Source organism: Callorhinus ursinus, unplaced genomic scaffold (assembly GCF_003265705.2).
Source record: "Callorhinus ursinus isolate GAN/ISIS: 27379988/994484 unplaced genomic scaffold, GSC_fseal_2.0 scaffold71, whole genome shotgun sequence".
Classification (NCBI taxonomy): Eukaryota; Metazoa; Chordata; class Mammalia; order Carnivora; family Otariidae; genus Callorhinus; species Callorhinus ursinus.
Genome location: NW_027397133.1, coordinates 4247519 through 4263976, shown reverse-complemented (window position 1 = coordinate 4263976; position 16458 = coordinate 4247519). Strand labels below are relative to the sequence as shown.

The 16458-nt window shown below is 53.4% G+C and overlaps 1 protein-coding gene across 4 annotated transcripts in view; it reads right to left on the bottom strand.

Annotated features, from left to right (window-relative positions):
* SYMPK (symplekin scaffold protein) overlaps positions 1-16458 on the bottom strand; it is a 36184-nt gene that overhangs the window by 4098 nt on the left and 15628 nt on the right. For all 4 annotated transcript variants that reach the window (XM_025849583.2, XM_025849584.2, XM_073886529.1 and 1 more), the window contains 13 exons: positions 15337-15491; positions 13096-13246; positions 11246-11450; positions 10240-10390; positions 9162-9397; positions 8066-8147; positions 7713-7826; positions 6477-6624; positions 5262-5422; positions 3713-3821; positions 3358-3458; positions 2691-2781; positions 1956-2057 (listed from right to left, as the gene is read on the bottom strand). In XM_025849583.2, coding sequence (XP_025705368.1) covers positions 1956-2057; positions 2691-2781; positions 3358-3458; positions 3713-3821; positions 5262-5422; positions 6477-6624; positions 7713-7826; positions 8066-8147; positions 9162-9397; positions 10240-10390; positions 11246-11450; positions 13096-13246; positions 15337-15491 — 1806 coding nt within the window. The remainder of the gene's footprint in view (positions 1-1955; positions 2058-2690; positions 2782-3357; positions 3459-3712; positions 3822-5261; positions 5423-6476; positions 6625-7712; positions 7827-8065; positions 8148-9161; positions 9398-10239; positions 10391-11245; positions 11451-13095; positions 13247-15336; positions 15492-16458) is intronic.

Below are 16458 nucleotides of genomic sequence, written 5' to 3'. Positions count from 1 at the left end.
ATCGCTGCTGGGTTCCCAGCACTGCCTGGCGCAGGGCTGAGCAGAGGCACTCACTGAGTTTTCTTTAATTGCTGCACCAGACCACTGGGGGCAGGTCCCATTATAGAAAAACTCACCAGAGAAAGAGGGTGGCTTTTAAAGGAGTGAATGCCATGAATGAATGCTTATATTATCAGGCATGGGGGATCCAACGGTGCACAAAACGGGACTGGATTTTGGATCCAGAGCTTATAGTTGAATGGGGTTCCTAGTGCAACCAGGAAAACCACTGGGGCCTGAACAGAGAAACGTACTCTGGGAACTGGCTAGTTTGGGTGCTGGGGACAAACAGCAGGTAGGGAGAGCGGCTGGAAGGTTGCTAGGAGCTCAGCAGCATGGAGGCTGTGTGTAGACCTGGGCTTGTAGAAAAAAACAGGTGGGCTTCTAAAGGCCAGGCCTTGATGACATCTCCAGGGACCTGGCCGCTGGCCACCTGAGTGACCTGTGGCAAGGCTCTTTTTCTTCCTGGGACTTAATCTGGGTCTGTGGATGGACTTAATGGGGTGGTGGGGTCTGTGAATCCCCTCAAATTGTGTGCAAAACTGTGTGAACCTGTCATCCTCGGGAATGGGCCCACAGCTTCCCTGACATCATCAAAGGGGTTACAGCCTAAAAAAGGGCCATTTCTGGGGTCGCCTGGCCGGCTCAGTTGGAGGAGCACGTGACTCTTAATCTCGGGGTCATGAGTTCGAGCCCTATGCTGGATGTAGAGATTACTTAAATAAACAAATGTAAAAAAAAAAAAAAAAGCCACTTCTGGATGCTCAGCTTCGAGACACTTTTCACTTTACTGTTCTTTCACTAGAGGCCTTAGTCCCTCCTCCGTTGTAGTGTGAGTTTTAGACTTCCACAAGCTCCTCCCTCGACCTAAAAGATTCTGAGAGAACTTGCTGAGGAAGGCCAGGAAGTAAGTAGTCACGGGAGGAGCTATTTTAGGCTAGACGAGAAGCTAAGTGGTGGTGGTTGGGGGGACCCCCTCCCCGCTCTTAAAGAGAGGACGAATCAAAGGACGGGGGTCTTCTGAGTAGAGGGGGCTACAGTAAGGGCTTCCACCTTGGTGGGAAAGCACGACTTCTGGACCAGAAACCTCCCTCGGGGAGGAGTGGGGGGCAGTGCTGAGGAGAGTTGATGGAGAGAAGTCGTCCTATGGGAGGTGGTGGCCCTGGGACCCAGGGTGCCATAGGCGGGCAGAACTGGCAGAGCTGGATTCCAACTGGGGTCTAGCGGGCTTCAGATTCTGTGTGGTTCCACTATACCACTCAGCTTGTGTACAGCCCTGAGCAAGTTCCTCAACCTTTCTGGAACCTCCACTTCCTTGTCTGTAAGATGGAAGTCCGCATACTCACCAGGTAATGGGTGGTGTGTGTCGGCAAGCAGGCCTGTAAGGCACTCAGGAGAGCCTGGCTCGGTGTAAGTGCTTGGTAAGTGGTGACAGCAGCTATTAGGAAACTGCTGGTTGAGGGGAGCTGGCCAGTTTGTCCCCCACCCCCTGCCCTGGAGGCACCTTCTCCTGCCTCAACTGGAGCCCAGACCAGACTCGGCATCTACTCCTGGTCCGACAACGGCCCTGGCGTGCTCCATCTGCTCTGCTGTCCCTCTGCCCCTGCTCAGCCGAGGGCTCTGCTTCCTTCATTCCTCGAGCCAGGGCCGGGGGTGGAGGGGCTCCCCACCTTTCTTGAGGACTACTCTGTGCCAGCGCATAGCAGATGCACCAGTTCCTTGGACGGAGGGAGGGAGGAAAGAGAGGAGGGAAGGAAGGCAAAGGAATGAGGGTAGGTGTCCAGAGCTGAGATGGGGTTGCAGGTGGCATAATCTCCAACTTGGCAGATTCCAGCAGGGACATGTGGGTGACTGAGGTTCTTCCCTGGGTCCGCAGCAGCCAGGCCACTTGGGGGGGAATGGGGGGAGCGCCTCACCTTTGATGATGGACTTCATGTCACACTTCACCGAGTCGATGTTGTGCAGTGCGATCAGAAGCTCTCCAGGGTTCAGCGGGGACAAGGCTGAGTTCCCTTCGCCTGTAGGGAGGGAGTGGGAAGGGGAAGGAGACAGTACGGCGCCTAAGTGAAGAGATATGTCTGGGTCCTGCAGATTAGGGGAGTGGTGACTGAAGATGAGGTGCCCTCTGCTTCAGTGGGAATAGGAGGGTAGAGGGCTAGAGCAGGGGAAGAAAGAGGGGACTGCCACCCCCTCTGGGAAGCCTTCACCTTGCTCTCCTCCTCCCCCACACTGGGTTCCTACCCTTCTAGGGCAACATCAGATGTGGTCCAGCACCTCCTCGCCCTCCTCCCTGGGCTGTGCCCCCAGAAGGCTGGCCCCCCCCCGCCCCCCCCTCCCCGGCACAGCACAGACATGGGCATTTGCTGGACAGGACAGGCTGGGCCGGGCAACGTGCTTGACAACAGCACTTAGAGGCAATGCTAGGGGAGGCGGCTAGGGGAGATGGCGCTCTGTTGGTGCGGTTTGGAGGGTCCCAAACACTCTTATGTGGGGGTTTTAAATCACGTGTTATAGGTGCAACAGACAGCCTCACTCCCCCCCTAGCACCAGCCCCTGGGGTGAGGGGGAGGAGTCCGTCCTAGGTCACTGGGTCATTTTTCTATGTTGGAAGTTCTACTTTGCTTCTTTCAACCATGTTAGACGCCACCTACCGTGCTGGGTGCCCAGCAGGCGGTTGAAGACCTCTTTCACCACGATGGGGTTGAGTTTGATGAGCTTTGGCAGGGCCTGGATCACTTCTTTCTGCAGGGGGAGGGCAGGGGAGGCCGGTCAGAGGGCACCCCTATCCCAAACGCTCGCCCTGAGGTGCGAGAAGCTGTAGCCTTGCCACACCCTCGGATACTTCCCCCTTTGAGCTCCCTCTGGTCCCTTGGGCTTGAGCTTTCTCCGAGTCACTGGGCCTGACTCAGCCCCAGCCTCATAACTCCCCATCTGAGCCTTCCTGGTGCCACACGCCCCACGATGGCCCCTGCAGGGGGAGGGTATCATCATCATCCCCGCTTTACACGGGAGAAGACTGAGGCTCACCAGGGCCCCACAGCCTGTTAGGAATAAGACCTGGGCAGGGGAAACACATTTAGGCCTTGGGGCAGGCCTGTGTGTGCCACTGTGATCCTCACTTGACAGAGAAGAAAACCGAGGTGCAGAGAAGGGGGTGGCCTGCCTGAGGTCACAGAGGATAAAGCAGAGGTGAGACTGCTCTGCAGTCTGAGGAGCCCTGGGATGGGCTCAAAAGCGTCTGACATGGGTACCTGGGCACCCATTCCTGCCCTGCCCCTGTCTTCATCAGTGGGGGCATCCGGACATCCAGCTCTGTACCTTCTCCAGCCCATTGAGCACAGGGATGAGGAAGCGGACATCTGGCAATCGCTTGTGGTAGAGATCCCGGACCCGCTTCACCAGCTCCGGGGAGGGCGGGACTGCAGGCAGAAGAGTAAGCAGGGGACACAGGTGGGGTGAGCAGGAGCTCCAAGAGGAAGGAGAAACGGTGGTGGCTGTGTGCGAGGGAAGGGGAGGGCCAACTCCATTTCAGAGCAGGAATCTCTGGCCCCTGGTTTCTCAAATGCATTTAGCAATATACCCAGCAGCTCCGAGGGCCAGGTCTTAGAAAGGGCCCGTGAGGAAGGTCTGGGACATGGAGGAAAAGGCTGAAAGGTGGGGGTCCCGGGAGCACCTTTGTCCGTGAGGCTGTGCAGACATCGTGTGACCAGTGTCTCTGCCCCCTTGGGACAGTTTTCTACCAACAGGAGCAGCTCTGGGGAGTTCATGCCCATTCCTCGGATCTAGAAGGAGAGAGAGGGGCGGCAGGTTGGGGAAGGGGCTGGGTGATGTGCGGAGGACTAGGGGGGGCCAAGGGGAAAACTCAGGGAGGCCCAGGTGTCAGAGGCAGGGTGGCTGGGGGGATGATGGGACTCTGGGGCAAGAACTGGAGACAGAAGAATAGATCTTAAAAGTGCCCATCACTAGAGAAAAAACACATGATAGATCAACAAAGGTGATGGACATTAACTAATTTCCTGCAATATATATATGTCCGCAAACATTATGTTTTACACCTCATGCGAACACAAGGCCGTGTGTCAATCATACCTCAGTGAACCCAGGGGAAAAAAGAACTGGTGGCGGGGTTCAGGGACCTGGGGGAAATGTGGGGAAGGTGGGAAGAGGCAGGGCAGCAGCATCTGGCCTCCCTCCACCCCACCTCACAGGGTATAGACTCGCTGTAGCTCCAAAGCCTTCGCCAGCACTGGCCGCCTACTTAGCAGGCGGGGGCCCTTTCTGTCACTTCTGACCTAACCTGACCTCTGATGCCCAACCATCATCTGAGCCCTCCAATTCCTCGGTGAAGACTTTTCAGGTTTCTAAAGGCATCAGTGACGGCCAGAGCCCTGCGTGGCAGCCTGCTCAGATCAGAGCTTGACCTGCGTCTGCAGCCTGCTCCACTCCGTGGGCAACAAATGCAGGGAGCACTGGGCCAGGCTGTGAGGGCTCATGCCTTCCTCTGCCAACAAACATTTATAACGGTCCATGGAACTGGCAGTCTGTGCCCTCCAGGAGCTCACTGAAAACAGGGGGAGGACACCGCTGAATCCGGGTGGCGTGTATTTGGGGGTAAGCCTACCAGACTCTCTCCTTTTGTATATGTCGGAAATTTTCCGTAATAAAAAAAGCAAGAACAGAGAAATATAAAAAAAGTGGTTTCCAATCTAGCTACAGATTGGAAGAGCAGACAGTCTGAATTTCAGGTGCCAGTTGCTTTTCATGTGGGTGACCTTGGGGCTCTGGAGAGAGCGGCAGGCGGGACTTGTGTAATGACAACTAAAGACTCCCACTGGCCAGACAAGGGAAGACCAGCTCCTAGACGGTGAGAGTGACACAGACGTTTACGTGTACGAGCTCATGGAGTTTCTGCAGCAAGCTTGGGGGACAGAATTATCCTCCCCATTTTTACGAAGAGGGGCCAGTTTGCAAAGTGAGAAAGTGAGAAGCAGAATGTGGACCTGGGTCTGCCCAACTCCAGCCTAGTAACTGCAGGGTGACCCTGGTGTCCTTTCATTGGCAGGTGGGGCAGGTGGACCACCCACAAGCCCCAGCACCGCGGGACCCAGGGCGGCACCGGTTGGTGCTGAGCCCATGCCGAAGTGGTACCAGGGGAAGGGCTGGACTTGGGGCCTTAGCCCTGCCCACGGATGGGCAGAGCCTGGTGGGCTCAGGGGCCTCACCGGCTGTTCGATGACCCTCAGCACCGTCCGCTTGATGTCGGCGATGGCCTCCGTGTACACGGCTGCCAGTTCGTGGATAAGCTTGTGGTTCTGAGGCAGGAGAGCCAGGTAGAGGTACAGACACTGCTTTACGGTCTCCTCGGTCCAGGGTGCCGCCACCTCTGACGGGGCAGGGAGCGGGCGTCAGGGACCACTCTCCTCCCCACCGTCCCCCACCCTCAGTGTCTGCCCCTTCTTTGGGAGACAGCACAGAAGGGAGGCAGGCCCAGGAAGCCAAGCATCAGGGAAATGGGGTGGGACCAGGACTGCTCCCCTTTTAGAAGCCTCTGCACTGACGTCCCACCTCGTCTCTGCCCATCAATCCACAGGGCAGCCAGATGGACCTTTCCAAAGGGAAGTTCTGACCCTGTCCTTCTCCTGCTCTGTGCTCCCACGATTACCCTATGCCCGTGATAAATCCCCTCTAGGAGCGCAGCCACCCACCCGGGACTCCCTGTGGCCACATCCTCCTTTTGACAGCACCCCCTGAGCCCGCACAGGTCCCTTTGCACATGTCACTCCTTTGCCTGCAACGCTGCTGCCTGACTCCCCTCTCTGTATCTCCTCATCCTCTGGGTCTCACGCAACCAGTGTCTCTCCTGGGAGGTCTTCCGGGCACCCGGGCTGTGCCAGGGCTCCTGTTTTCCCAGAAGGCCACGTGCTTTCCATCACAGCCTAAACCTTCCAGGTTTAATTTTTTTTTTTTTTTAAAGGAAGCTCTATGCCCAACATGGGGCTTGAGCTCACGACCCCCAGATCGAGAGCTGCATGTTCCACTGACTGAACCAGCCAGGCACTCCTAAACCTTCCAGTTTAATGGTCTGTTCCCTGGGGCTTGGGTCTCCCCACCTGTAATTCTGAGGGACCCGGGGCTTTTGTTGAAGGAATGGGCCTATGCCTGGCCCTTCCTGGAACCCCATCGCTGGCTAGCTCTCCTTATCCTCTCTCGGTCCTCCATCTCCAGGATGCTCTCCCTGACCCCTGGGGCTGAGAGGAGACGCCCCTCTGGACTCTCGCAGCCCCCAGGCCTGCTCGGTCTGGTCATCATTGCCTGGCTGTCTTCCCTAGTAGGCTGAGCAGGGCTCAGCTTCAATCCAGCTCCATTCCCCTAGGGCCTGGCCCAGAGCCTGGGATCCAGCAGGTGCTCAATATGCATCTGATGAAGCTGCACCAAACCTGTATCCTTGTCGGCTCCAAACAGCACGGATGGTGGGTTGGGGTGGACCAGGAGTTGCAGGTAGTTGAGGGCAAATTTCTCCACATACTCTCGCAGCTGTTCCTTCTCATACATGCGCTTGATGAACAGTAGGGCCTGGGAACGCACCTGAAGGGAGAGTGCGGGCAAGATGGTGGTAGGGGAGACCGCTATTCTGAGCTTGGCAGGACCAGTGGGAAAACAAGCCCAAGACTGAGAAAGGCCTGGTCTACCTGAGTCATCTGTGCCCAAGGCTGATCGCTGGCTTTGGGGGAGAGGTTTCCTGGCCCAAGTCAGGGCCTGCATCACCTCTCCAACTACCTGCTCAGCCCCATCCCTTACTGTCTCTTGCCTTGCTTGCTACGTTCCAACCAGAATGAGCCTTCCTTAGTTCCTCAAAAGTGACAGCATTCTCCTCGGCTTTGAGACTTGGCACAAAAGGTTCCCACTGCCCAGAATGCCCGTCACTGGCTCTATCCCATTTTACTCAGACATCACCGGCTGGGAGCCCTGAGAACAGGGACTGTTCCTGGGCACTCCTTTGGCCCCAACAGCACCAAAGGCCCAAGCCAGAGCCAGAGTCCACAGTGAGGGTCTGCTGAATGAATGGACACATGACATCAGGAGAGGAGGTGGCAAAACAGTTGGGCAGGGGTGGGTCTAGGGCCCTCAAAATCACACACATGCACACACCTTGTTCCCTCTGTTCAGTCACACCCATCTACTCCTATTTCAGGTCTTGGCTCACCTGCACCCTCCTCCAGAAGCCGTCCTTAAACCCTGCTCATCCCCCACCACCCGGGGTCAGGTAGGTCAGGCCCCTCCCCAGGGCCCCCACACTAAGTGTGCTGCTCTGATGCTGCCCCACTCCATGGGTGGGCTGTGTCCCCACTGCTCGCTGACAGGCCACACGGCTCCTCTCCTGTTAGCTCCCCCTCCAGGCCCCAGCACAGCACCAGGCCATACGGGGCTCCTCAACATGGGTGGAGTAGGAGGGAGAATGGGACTGCCCTTCCTGGGAGGATGAGTGTATCTGTGTGTATATTCTAGGCAGCTTCATGCCACCATAAATGAAAAAATATCCGCCACCAAAACACTACAGCAGGAAGGGCATTAGGCCCAGAGAGGACATTCAGGGGCATGTGGAAGAGGCCGGGCTAGGCGCTCAGCACAGAGGAAGGACGGAGTCGGCCCAGCGTGGGGTGGCAAGGGGTCACCTTGTCCTTCTCGTGGGAGCTGAGGTCTAGCAGAACATGCAGGTACTGGAACTGGCGGGATGGGCGCTTGAAGATCAGGTCTCGAAGAGTGGACATGCCCAGGTAAGTGCGACTCTGTGGCAGAAGGGAGAGACACCAGAGCTCAGCCCACCTGCAGTGTGCCCCTGGGATATCTCCCTCGCCTCCCTCAGATCCAGTCCTGGACAAAAGGACTGCGTCCCTCACGGAGTCCCCTGCCACAAGGTCTAGGCTGTGTGCCCCTCAGACCCCCGACACAGGCCCCTGTCCCCCTGCAGGGCTCCTGCATGCATCACGGTGCTAGGGACTGAGGGCGATGGGCTGACCATCCTTACCTCATCCTCGCAGTACTTGCGAATCACCTCCAGGGCACTCTCGGTGATCAGTGGCGCCTCCAGCACAACTTTAGTGAAGATCCTGCCAGAGATGAAGGGGGAGGGAATGGCTGCGGCGGTGAAGCTTCCCAGTCCTGCTGGAGCTTAGACCTAGCAGGGCTGCCCCTCACATATAGCTTGCTCAACCCCCGGGGACAGAGCTTTGGAGTGTGTGCATGTGTGTGATTTTGAGGAGCCGGGTTCAAACGCTGACAGCTGGGTGACTTAGGCAGAGACTCTACTTCTCTGAAGCTCAGTTCTCCCCTTCGTCAAAGGGGATTCCTAACCTTACTCATTTACTACAGTAATGAAAGAGAACGATGGGGAGTGGGGTACGGTACTGCTTTTCAGATGTGGTGGCCAAAAATGGCTGCTCTGAGGTAACACTGAGTTGACACTGGGGGATGAGAAAGAGCCAGCAATGCGAAGAGTTGGGGGAAGAGCATTCCAGGTACAGAAAGAGGAACTGCCAAGTTGGCATGTTCAAAGGTCAGAAGACAGAAGGCCAACGTGGCTAAAGTCTGGGGACAGTGAGGAGTAGGGGGGCAGAATAAGAAGGTAAAGAGGTTGGTAGGAATTGGGTTACGCAGGTCTCACAGGGCACAGAAGGAAGGCTGCATTTTATCCCAAGAGCAATGGAGAATCATGGAAGGTTTTTAGTGGGTAACAACAAGACCGTATTTACATTCTAAAATGTCACCCAGGCTGCTGTGTGGAGAATGGATCAGTAGGAGGTTGAGAACAAGGAGGAGGCTACAGGAGCAATTCAGGTGAGAGATGAGGCTGGAGAGAAGTCAACCTCCGAAACAAGTCTATGAGGCTAGGCCCTGTTACCTACAAGAACGGAGGCTCAGAGGGCCCGCAGCAGGGTGGAGAATAAGCCCAGGGAGCGGGCCCCAGAGCCCACCCAGAATCTGCCTTGCACATGCCTCCAGAAAGTAGGGAGAGCAGGGAGTCTCGGGGGATGGGAATGAGGCCTTCGGTGGTGAGGAGGGAGGTGATGAGAAACCACAAAAGGAAGGCAGGACACAGGAGAGCGCAGGGCGGTCCCCCTCACCCATCCTTCTGGTCTGGCTTCTCCTGCAGGCCGGAGAGCAGGCGGATGAGGCAGTCCTCGTACTTGTCCAGGGTGCCCGAGGCACCGGCTGCCAGGTAGGCGTTGTACTCCTGATACAGCCAGGCGAAGGCCAAGTCCAGGCGGGCCCGCACATCCTCCAGGATGAAGGACAGGACCTCGGCCTTCAGGCCCGAGTCAAACTGCGTCACCAGGCTGGCCAGGATCTTTATGCGCACCTGACAGGAGAGTGGGTGTACATGTGGGTGTGGGAATGGGAGGCAATCCCAGGCACCTCATGATCGTGCCTTACCAGTCTTCCTGCCCAGGTTCAGGGACCCCCACTAAAGACCTGGTGTTAACTGAGGAAGGCAAGCTGAGGAAGCTTATACCCCACAGGAATCATTCGTGTGGGAGGAAAAAAAAGGGGTGGGGAAATCAACCATCACAGAACAAAACAGAGTTTGTAAAAGTAGTATCTACACACTTAGGTACACAGAGAAAGATCCTGAAGGCTTCCTCTAATTTGTACATTGGTAATCTTGGAGGAGGGGGATGAGATGCGGGTGGGGGCCAAGGAAGACTTATGGTACACCTCTATGGCCTAGAAATACCTTTTTAACAGAAAGAGTACTTTTATATACTTCTTGGTTAATTAAAATTAAACTTCAAAAAAAAGGGGGAAAAAGTTGCTTGGCTGAGGTTACAATGCCAGTGCATGGCAGAATCAGGATTTAGACCTGGTCCATCTAAATCTCAACAATAGTAAGAAAAGCACTATTAAGCACCAGGAAGAAAGAACCCAGCAGCAGCCCTCACTTGCAGGGCTCTCCCAGGCAGCCAGCTCCGTGCTGAGCGAGAGCCATGTGTGTCCATGCATTTCCTCCTCATCACCATGTGGAGCTGCTGCCGCCGCCTCCATTTCAAGGAGGACAGAAGAGAGGCGTGGAGGGCTGGTGGGCAGCCCAGCTGGGACCCGGAGCCAGGGAGCTTTGAGCCTGGGGCTGTTTCTTCCCTGGGCTGTGAGGCAGGCTCGTGGGGAGAGGGTCTGGAAGCATGGGCCAGGGAGACAGGGGCACACCTGGGCGGCCCCACTGCAGGCCACAGCCTTCTCCGCCCGAAGGATCCGCTTCACGGCGCCCAGCTTCATAGCCTCCACCTGGGCGTCCGTCAGGGGCTTCAGCACATCGCTCAGGCGGAAGATTTTCTTGCGCCCACCAGCGCCCGCCAGCCTATATGAAAGAGTAGGGACAGGGACACGGTGACTCAAACGTCCTTTCTGGAGCCCAGGTCCACCCCAGGCCATACACCGCCACGGCCACCACCCTGCCTTCCTAAGTCTGCTATGACTCAGGCATGGCAAGGTGTAGGGTAATGAGAAAGAAGAGGGTGCCATTTTGTTTTTGTAAAGCGTGTCTCAGGGAATGCTTCTCTGAGGAGGCTGTGTGGGAGTGCAGATCTGAATGAAGCAAGAGGACGAGACACACAGGTATCTGGGAGATGAGCTTTCCAGGCAGAGAGAACAGGAAGTGCAAAGGCCTTCCGGTGGGGACCTGCCTGGCTGTTCAAGAACCAAGGGGCCAGTGTGACTAGAGTGAGGGGAATGGAGAGCTCGGAGGGCAGATCAGGCACGGCCCGGACAGCAGGTCTTGGGTGGGGGTGCAGGGACTGGCTACATTTTTTGGTCTGTAAGGGGGATAATAATGAAGAGGAGGATGATAACAATCAGTAGCACTTATGACATGTTAGGAATCATGCTAAATACTTTACATCAAATTCACTATCAACCTCAAGAGTTATCTAATTTAATGATCTATCACTGTAAACTCTTTAACTCTCCCTAGATCCTTAGAGGGAGATATTATCATCCCAACTTTAGACCTAAGTAAGGAAGAGGGCATTTTTATGTAATAGAAAACAACAATTAAGGTGGTTATGGCACTGACTCTGGAATCAGACAGATCCTCATCCAGCCCTAGCTGTTTATCTGTCTTTGTCAGCCTGTCTTTAACACACGCACACACATATGCATGCACGCACCAAAAACCAGGCTTCAGTCCTTCACCTGCACCTACCAGGGGACTCACCGGGGCTGCGTGACAGGGATGATGGGCTCTGGCCTCCTCTTGGCCTGGGGTGCCTCCTCCTCCAGAGTAGACATGGAGCTCAGGGAGCCCACCACTGAGATGGCCTGGCCCTGGGCTGACAGGCGTCGCTTGATCAGGACACTCTCTGGCTTCACCACCTTCTCCTCCTTGGGCTCCTCCTTGCACTGTTTGGTCTGCTCCACACCTGAGGGGGAGGTAGCAAATGGGCTCCAGGAACGTCACACCCCCTTGCTCCCATCCAGGGACCTCCTGAGTGCTGGGCTCCATTCTAAGCCTTGTACACACAAAGCTCATCTAAATCTGCAAAACTCCATTCTGAAACAGGCACACCTTTTATCGCCACTTTGCATATAACCAAGGCTCAAACTAGAAAAGCCATTTCCTGCGGGTGGGGGCACCAAATGGCACAGCCACGTTGGAACACTGATGAGCAACTTCTAATAGCACTGAACATACCCTACCTATGACCCAACACCACCACTCATTGGTATATACCCAAGATAAACAAGGACATGTGTACACCGAAACACTTGTACACACCAACTACACTAAAAAAAAAAAACAACCAAACAAAAACAAAACCAAAACCCAACAACCCTGCCCCCAAACCCAAACAAACCCCAAAAAACACTTGTACAGCTTCATTCACAACAGTCAAAAACTGGACATAAGCCACAGGTCAATCAACAGAAGAGTGTATAAGCAAACAATGGCCTATTCGCATAAGGAAATACTACTGAGAAATACAAAGTAAGGGGCGCCTGGGTGGCTCAGTTGGTTAAGCGACTGCCTTCGGCTCAGGTCATGATCCTGGAGTCCCTGGATCGAGTCCCGCATCGGGCTCCCTGCTCAGCAGGGAGTCTGCTTCTCCCTCTGACCCTCCCCCCATCTCATGTGCTTTCTCTCTCATTCTCTCTGTCTCTCAAATAAATAAATAAAATCTTAAAAAAAAAAAAAAAGAAATACAAAGTAAACCACTGGTTCACACAACAACATGAAGGCATCTTAAAAATTTATGCTGAGGGACGCCTGGGTGGCTCAGTCGGTTGGGCGTCTGCCTTCGGCTCAGGTCATGATCCCAGGGTCCTGGGATCGAGTCCTACATCGGGCTCCTTGCTGGGCGAGGAGCCTGCTTCTCCCTCTGCCTGCCTCTGTCTCTCTTTCTCTGATAAATAAATAAAATCTTTAAAAAAATTAATTAATGATGTAATGTATGGTGATTAACATAACATAATAAAAAGATTAAAAAAAAAAAAATTTATGCTGAGCAAAAGAAGCCAGACTCTCTATGATCCCGTTTATATGAAGTTCAGGACTAGGAAAAACTGATCTATGGAGACAGAAATCAGAAAAGTAATTCTCTCAGGAGGTGGGGTGCTATCAGAGCTGATTGGATAGGAGCAAGAAGGAATGTTCTGGAGTGGTGGAAATGGTCTATATCTCCATCTGGGTGGTGGCTACTTGGGTGTGTTCACTTTGTGAAAATTCGTTAAGATGTACAGTTAAGAGTTGTGTTTCTCTGTACATAATTTATATCTCACTAGTATTGTTAATGTAGAAAAACACCCAACTCAGAGGTTCAGTAACTTGACCAAAGTCACACTGCTATTGCGTGGCTGAGGTAGCCTGGTTCAACTGAGACTTCAAATCCAAGTCCACCGGATTCAAAAAGCCCAGGGCCTGAGTATCTATGGGACCTGTAACTGTTTATACCTAACATCTCATGTGACTTTCATTTGTACTGCCCTGAGGAGGTGCTCTTTCAGGAAGGAGAACCCAGCATCCACAGTACCAATCCCCAGTCAGGGCAAGAGCCAAAGGACACTCACCTGGCCCCAGTCCTGCAGCTGTCATCTGTGTGGCCATGAGCCGAGCCAGGTGCTTGATCTGGGCTTCAGTGCCTGCTGACTCCACTGGGGTATAGATGGCTTGAAAGGAGGCGGGCATGGCCTCAGGCAGATACACCATGCTGATGAGGACCTGCAGAATGCCCGGGGAGAGGAGCCCTTCCTTACTCACTGACTCAACAAGCCTCTCTTCCATGCTGGGCCAAGGCTGGGTTACATGGAAGTGACTAAGACAGTCCTGGGCCTGCTCCTGTGGGGCTCAGACTCCCGGAGAAGTCAGAGAGAGAATAGGCAATGGTGCATGCACTGTGGTACACGAGAGCAGGAAGTAAAGGGCGCCAAAAGACACGTCAGGAGCGGCTTTGGCTCCCGGGGGAAGTGGCAGCTAGGCTTAGAACTGAGAGGAAGGCCAGTTTCAGGCTGGCCCAGGCGGATGCCTTGCAGTGGGAGCAGGGTACGATTCCAGGCAGAGCAGCAGCATGGGGGAAGGCTGAGCAGCAGCAGAACCCTGCCCAGGGACTGCAAGTTCAGTGAAGAGTGTCCTGTGAACCAGAAATGGACTTAAAAAAAAATAAAATAAAATAAAATTCAGTATCCTAACAAGAGCTCATCCAGTTTTGTCAGGAATCGGTAACAAAAGGTCATTTCCAACTCCCTACACGCTTAGAGGTTTAAAGATATACCTGAAATAAGAAAATAATTAGAACAGAGAGAGAATGAAACCACTACAAATCAAAATGTGTGGGATGCAGCTAAAATGGTTCTTTCACGGAAAATCAGATCCTTTAATGCTTACATTGGAAAAGGTGGTTGAAAACCATTGAGCCAAGTATTCAACTTAAAACGCTGGGATAAAATATTCCAAAGCAGCAGGGAAGAATAAGGACAACAGAAATAAAACAGAAAAGGTTACAGAAGAGTATCAGTGAAACTTCAGAGCCGGTTCTTTCAAATGACTGAAAACAAACAAATTGATGGTGAAACTGAACAACAAAAAAAGGAGTTAAGGACCCAATACTCGGGACAAAAAAGCTGCACATTACTACACAGACAGCAGGTATTATAAAAATAAAAAAGAATCCTGTGAAGAACTTTAGGCCAATAATTCGAAAAGAGCGTGAAGAGGACAGAGCAGGTACCACAAGTTAACGGAAGCATCACCAGACAGGGCCTAAGGCAGGCTGCATTCAAATTTGATCCGGAAGGAAACAGAGAGCCCTGGCAGGGCTGGAGCAGGGGAGCTTCACAATCTACTTCTGGCTGCTGCAGGGGGCGTGCAAACCAGAGCCAGGGCACAGGCAGGTAGAGCCTGGGCCAGGTAGGGGCCAGGGGAGATGGAGAAGAGAGGAAGGTCTGGCGGGGAGGCAAAAAGCTTAACTCCCAGGTTTGTGGGTCGGGAACTGGGAGGCTGGTGTGCCAAGAACACAGAGAGCGCCGAGGGCCTGCAGAAGAGCACATGGGGAGATTCCACAGGTTTATTCTGACATAATGAGTCTGCGGTGCCTGTGGAACTTCCAAGGGGAGAATGAAGCAACAGGCAGATGCCTTTCCAGACCTGGAGCTCACCAAAGAGATCTGAGCAGGTCAGAAAACTCCTTCTTGCTACCCTGGTGACAAAAATTCCACTTCATTCACCCAACAACTAAGCCTCCTGGAGCCTCTAGGCAGAGGGAAGGGAAGGCCGAGGGAGACTGATGAAGAGGCATTGTCCATGAGCACCCAATGGAAAGGTCTGGGTGCTGCTACAGCCCGAGGACTGATGTGAGACACCCGCCGGCACACACACCACCAACTCAAACCAGCAGTTCTTTCACTGTAGAGCAGGATATCTCTGACAATCTAAGGAAAACACTGGCCATTCCACCCCACCAATGCCAATCCCCCACCACCTAGTCAATAAGTCATGGGGTTTGCTCTCCAGTTAATATACCCTCTCTTCAAAGGAGAGGTGTGGGGGGGTTCAGATGGGGACTCAAGACTATCCAAAGAGGACGGTTGGGGGGTGGTGACAAGGGTTCTCCTAAAGGAGTAAAGATCAGAGAAAAGGTCCATCCAAGATTGAGAGGGCCCACTGGACCACAACCTCCCAACAGAGGGACAGAGAGGTGTGCTGGGACTAATGCCATCTGGAAGAGGTGGGCAGTGTGCAGTGTAGGATAGGAAAAGGAGTAGAAACCCTTCCTCCTCCCTGCCCTGTGGGAAATGGCCCGCATCCATGCTCACCAGATTGGCCACATTGTCAGGTGTCAGCAAGGGCTGCAGGAACTCGGCTGTGATGTCTGTGTCTGACTGGCCCGAAATTTGGGCTGAGGCCTTAGAGGTTCCCGACGGGCCTGGCTCCAAGTCCTTGTCCTCATCATCTTCCCCCAGGTTGGGCTCTGGGAGAGGGAAGGAGACAAGATGCTGGTGTCCGAAAGAGCAACAGGCCCTCTCCCCTCCTAGGGAGCCCAGGGGGTCCCTGCCTCCAGGCAGCCTTAGCAAGCAGCAGAGTGCAGTGGGTGAAGACCCGGGCTGTAGCCGTCTCTGTCATCAAAGCACCGCGTGACTTTGGGGAAAAAACCCGCTTCTGTCTGTGCCCTGTTCTCCTCATCTGAGAAATGGGAATAAGCCACACCAGCCTGGCTGATCACACTAAACTCCAAGAAGGCAAAATGGTTAACTAGTAATTTCACTGAGCTTTATTGTTTAAAAACCTCTATCTTTGAAATACTGCTCAAACTCACCAGGAATCAGGAAAATGTAAAGACAACCTAATAAGAGAGGCTTTTTGCCTACATGATTGACAAAAAAATAAAGGCCAGTAGCGACAGCTGTTAGTACTGTGCAAATTAGGACTGTGCAAATGTAAACTGGGGTGGCCTTTTGGAAGGGCAATTTAACCGCAGTGCCAACTTTTAAATGTGCATACCTTTTGACCCAGCAAATCTACTTCTAGATATTGACCCTTAATTCAAATAAATATATACTGAAGGTACAATGTATGCAGAAAAAGCTTTATGTATAAAGATGTTCCCTGAAGCTGGAATGTTTAATAGGGTGATGATTTAAGTAGATTATGGCAAAAATACGATGCAATGCCATACAGGTTTTTTTTTTTTTTTTTTTTTTTTTTTTTTAACAGTAGGCTTCATGCCCAGCATGGGCTTGAACTCACGACCCCACGATCAAGAGTCTCATGCTCTACTGACTGAGCCAGTCAGGTGCCCGTTATTCAGTCTCTTAAAAAAGTTTGCAATGCACGTAACAGAAAGCTAATACCCTGCATTAACCAAGAAGAGCAAGGGCACATACAATTCAGTTACAAAAGACTGAACAGAATGGGCACTTCACAGACATGCAAATGGC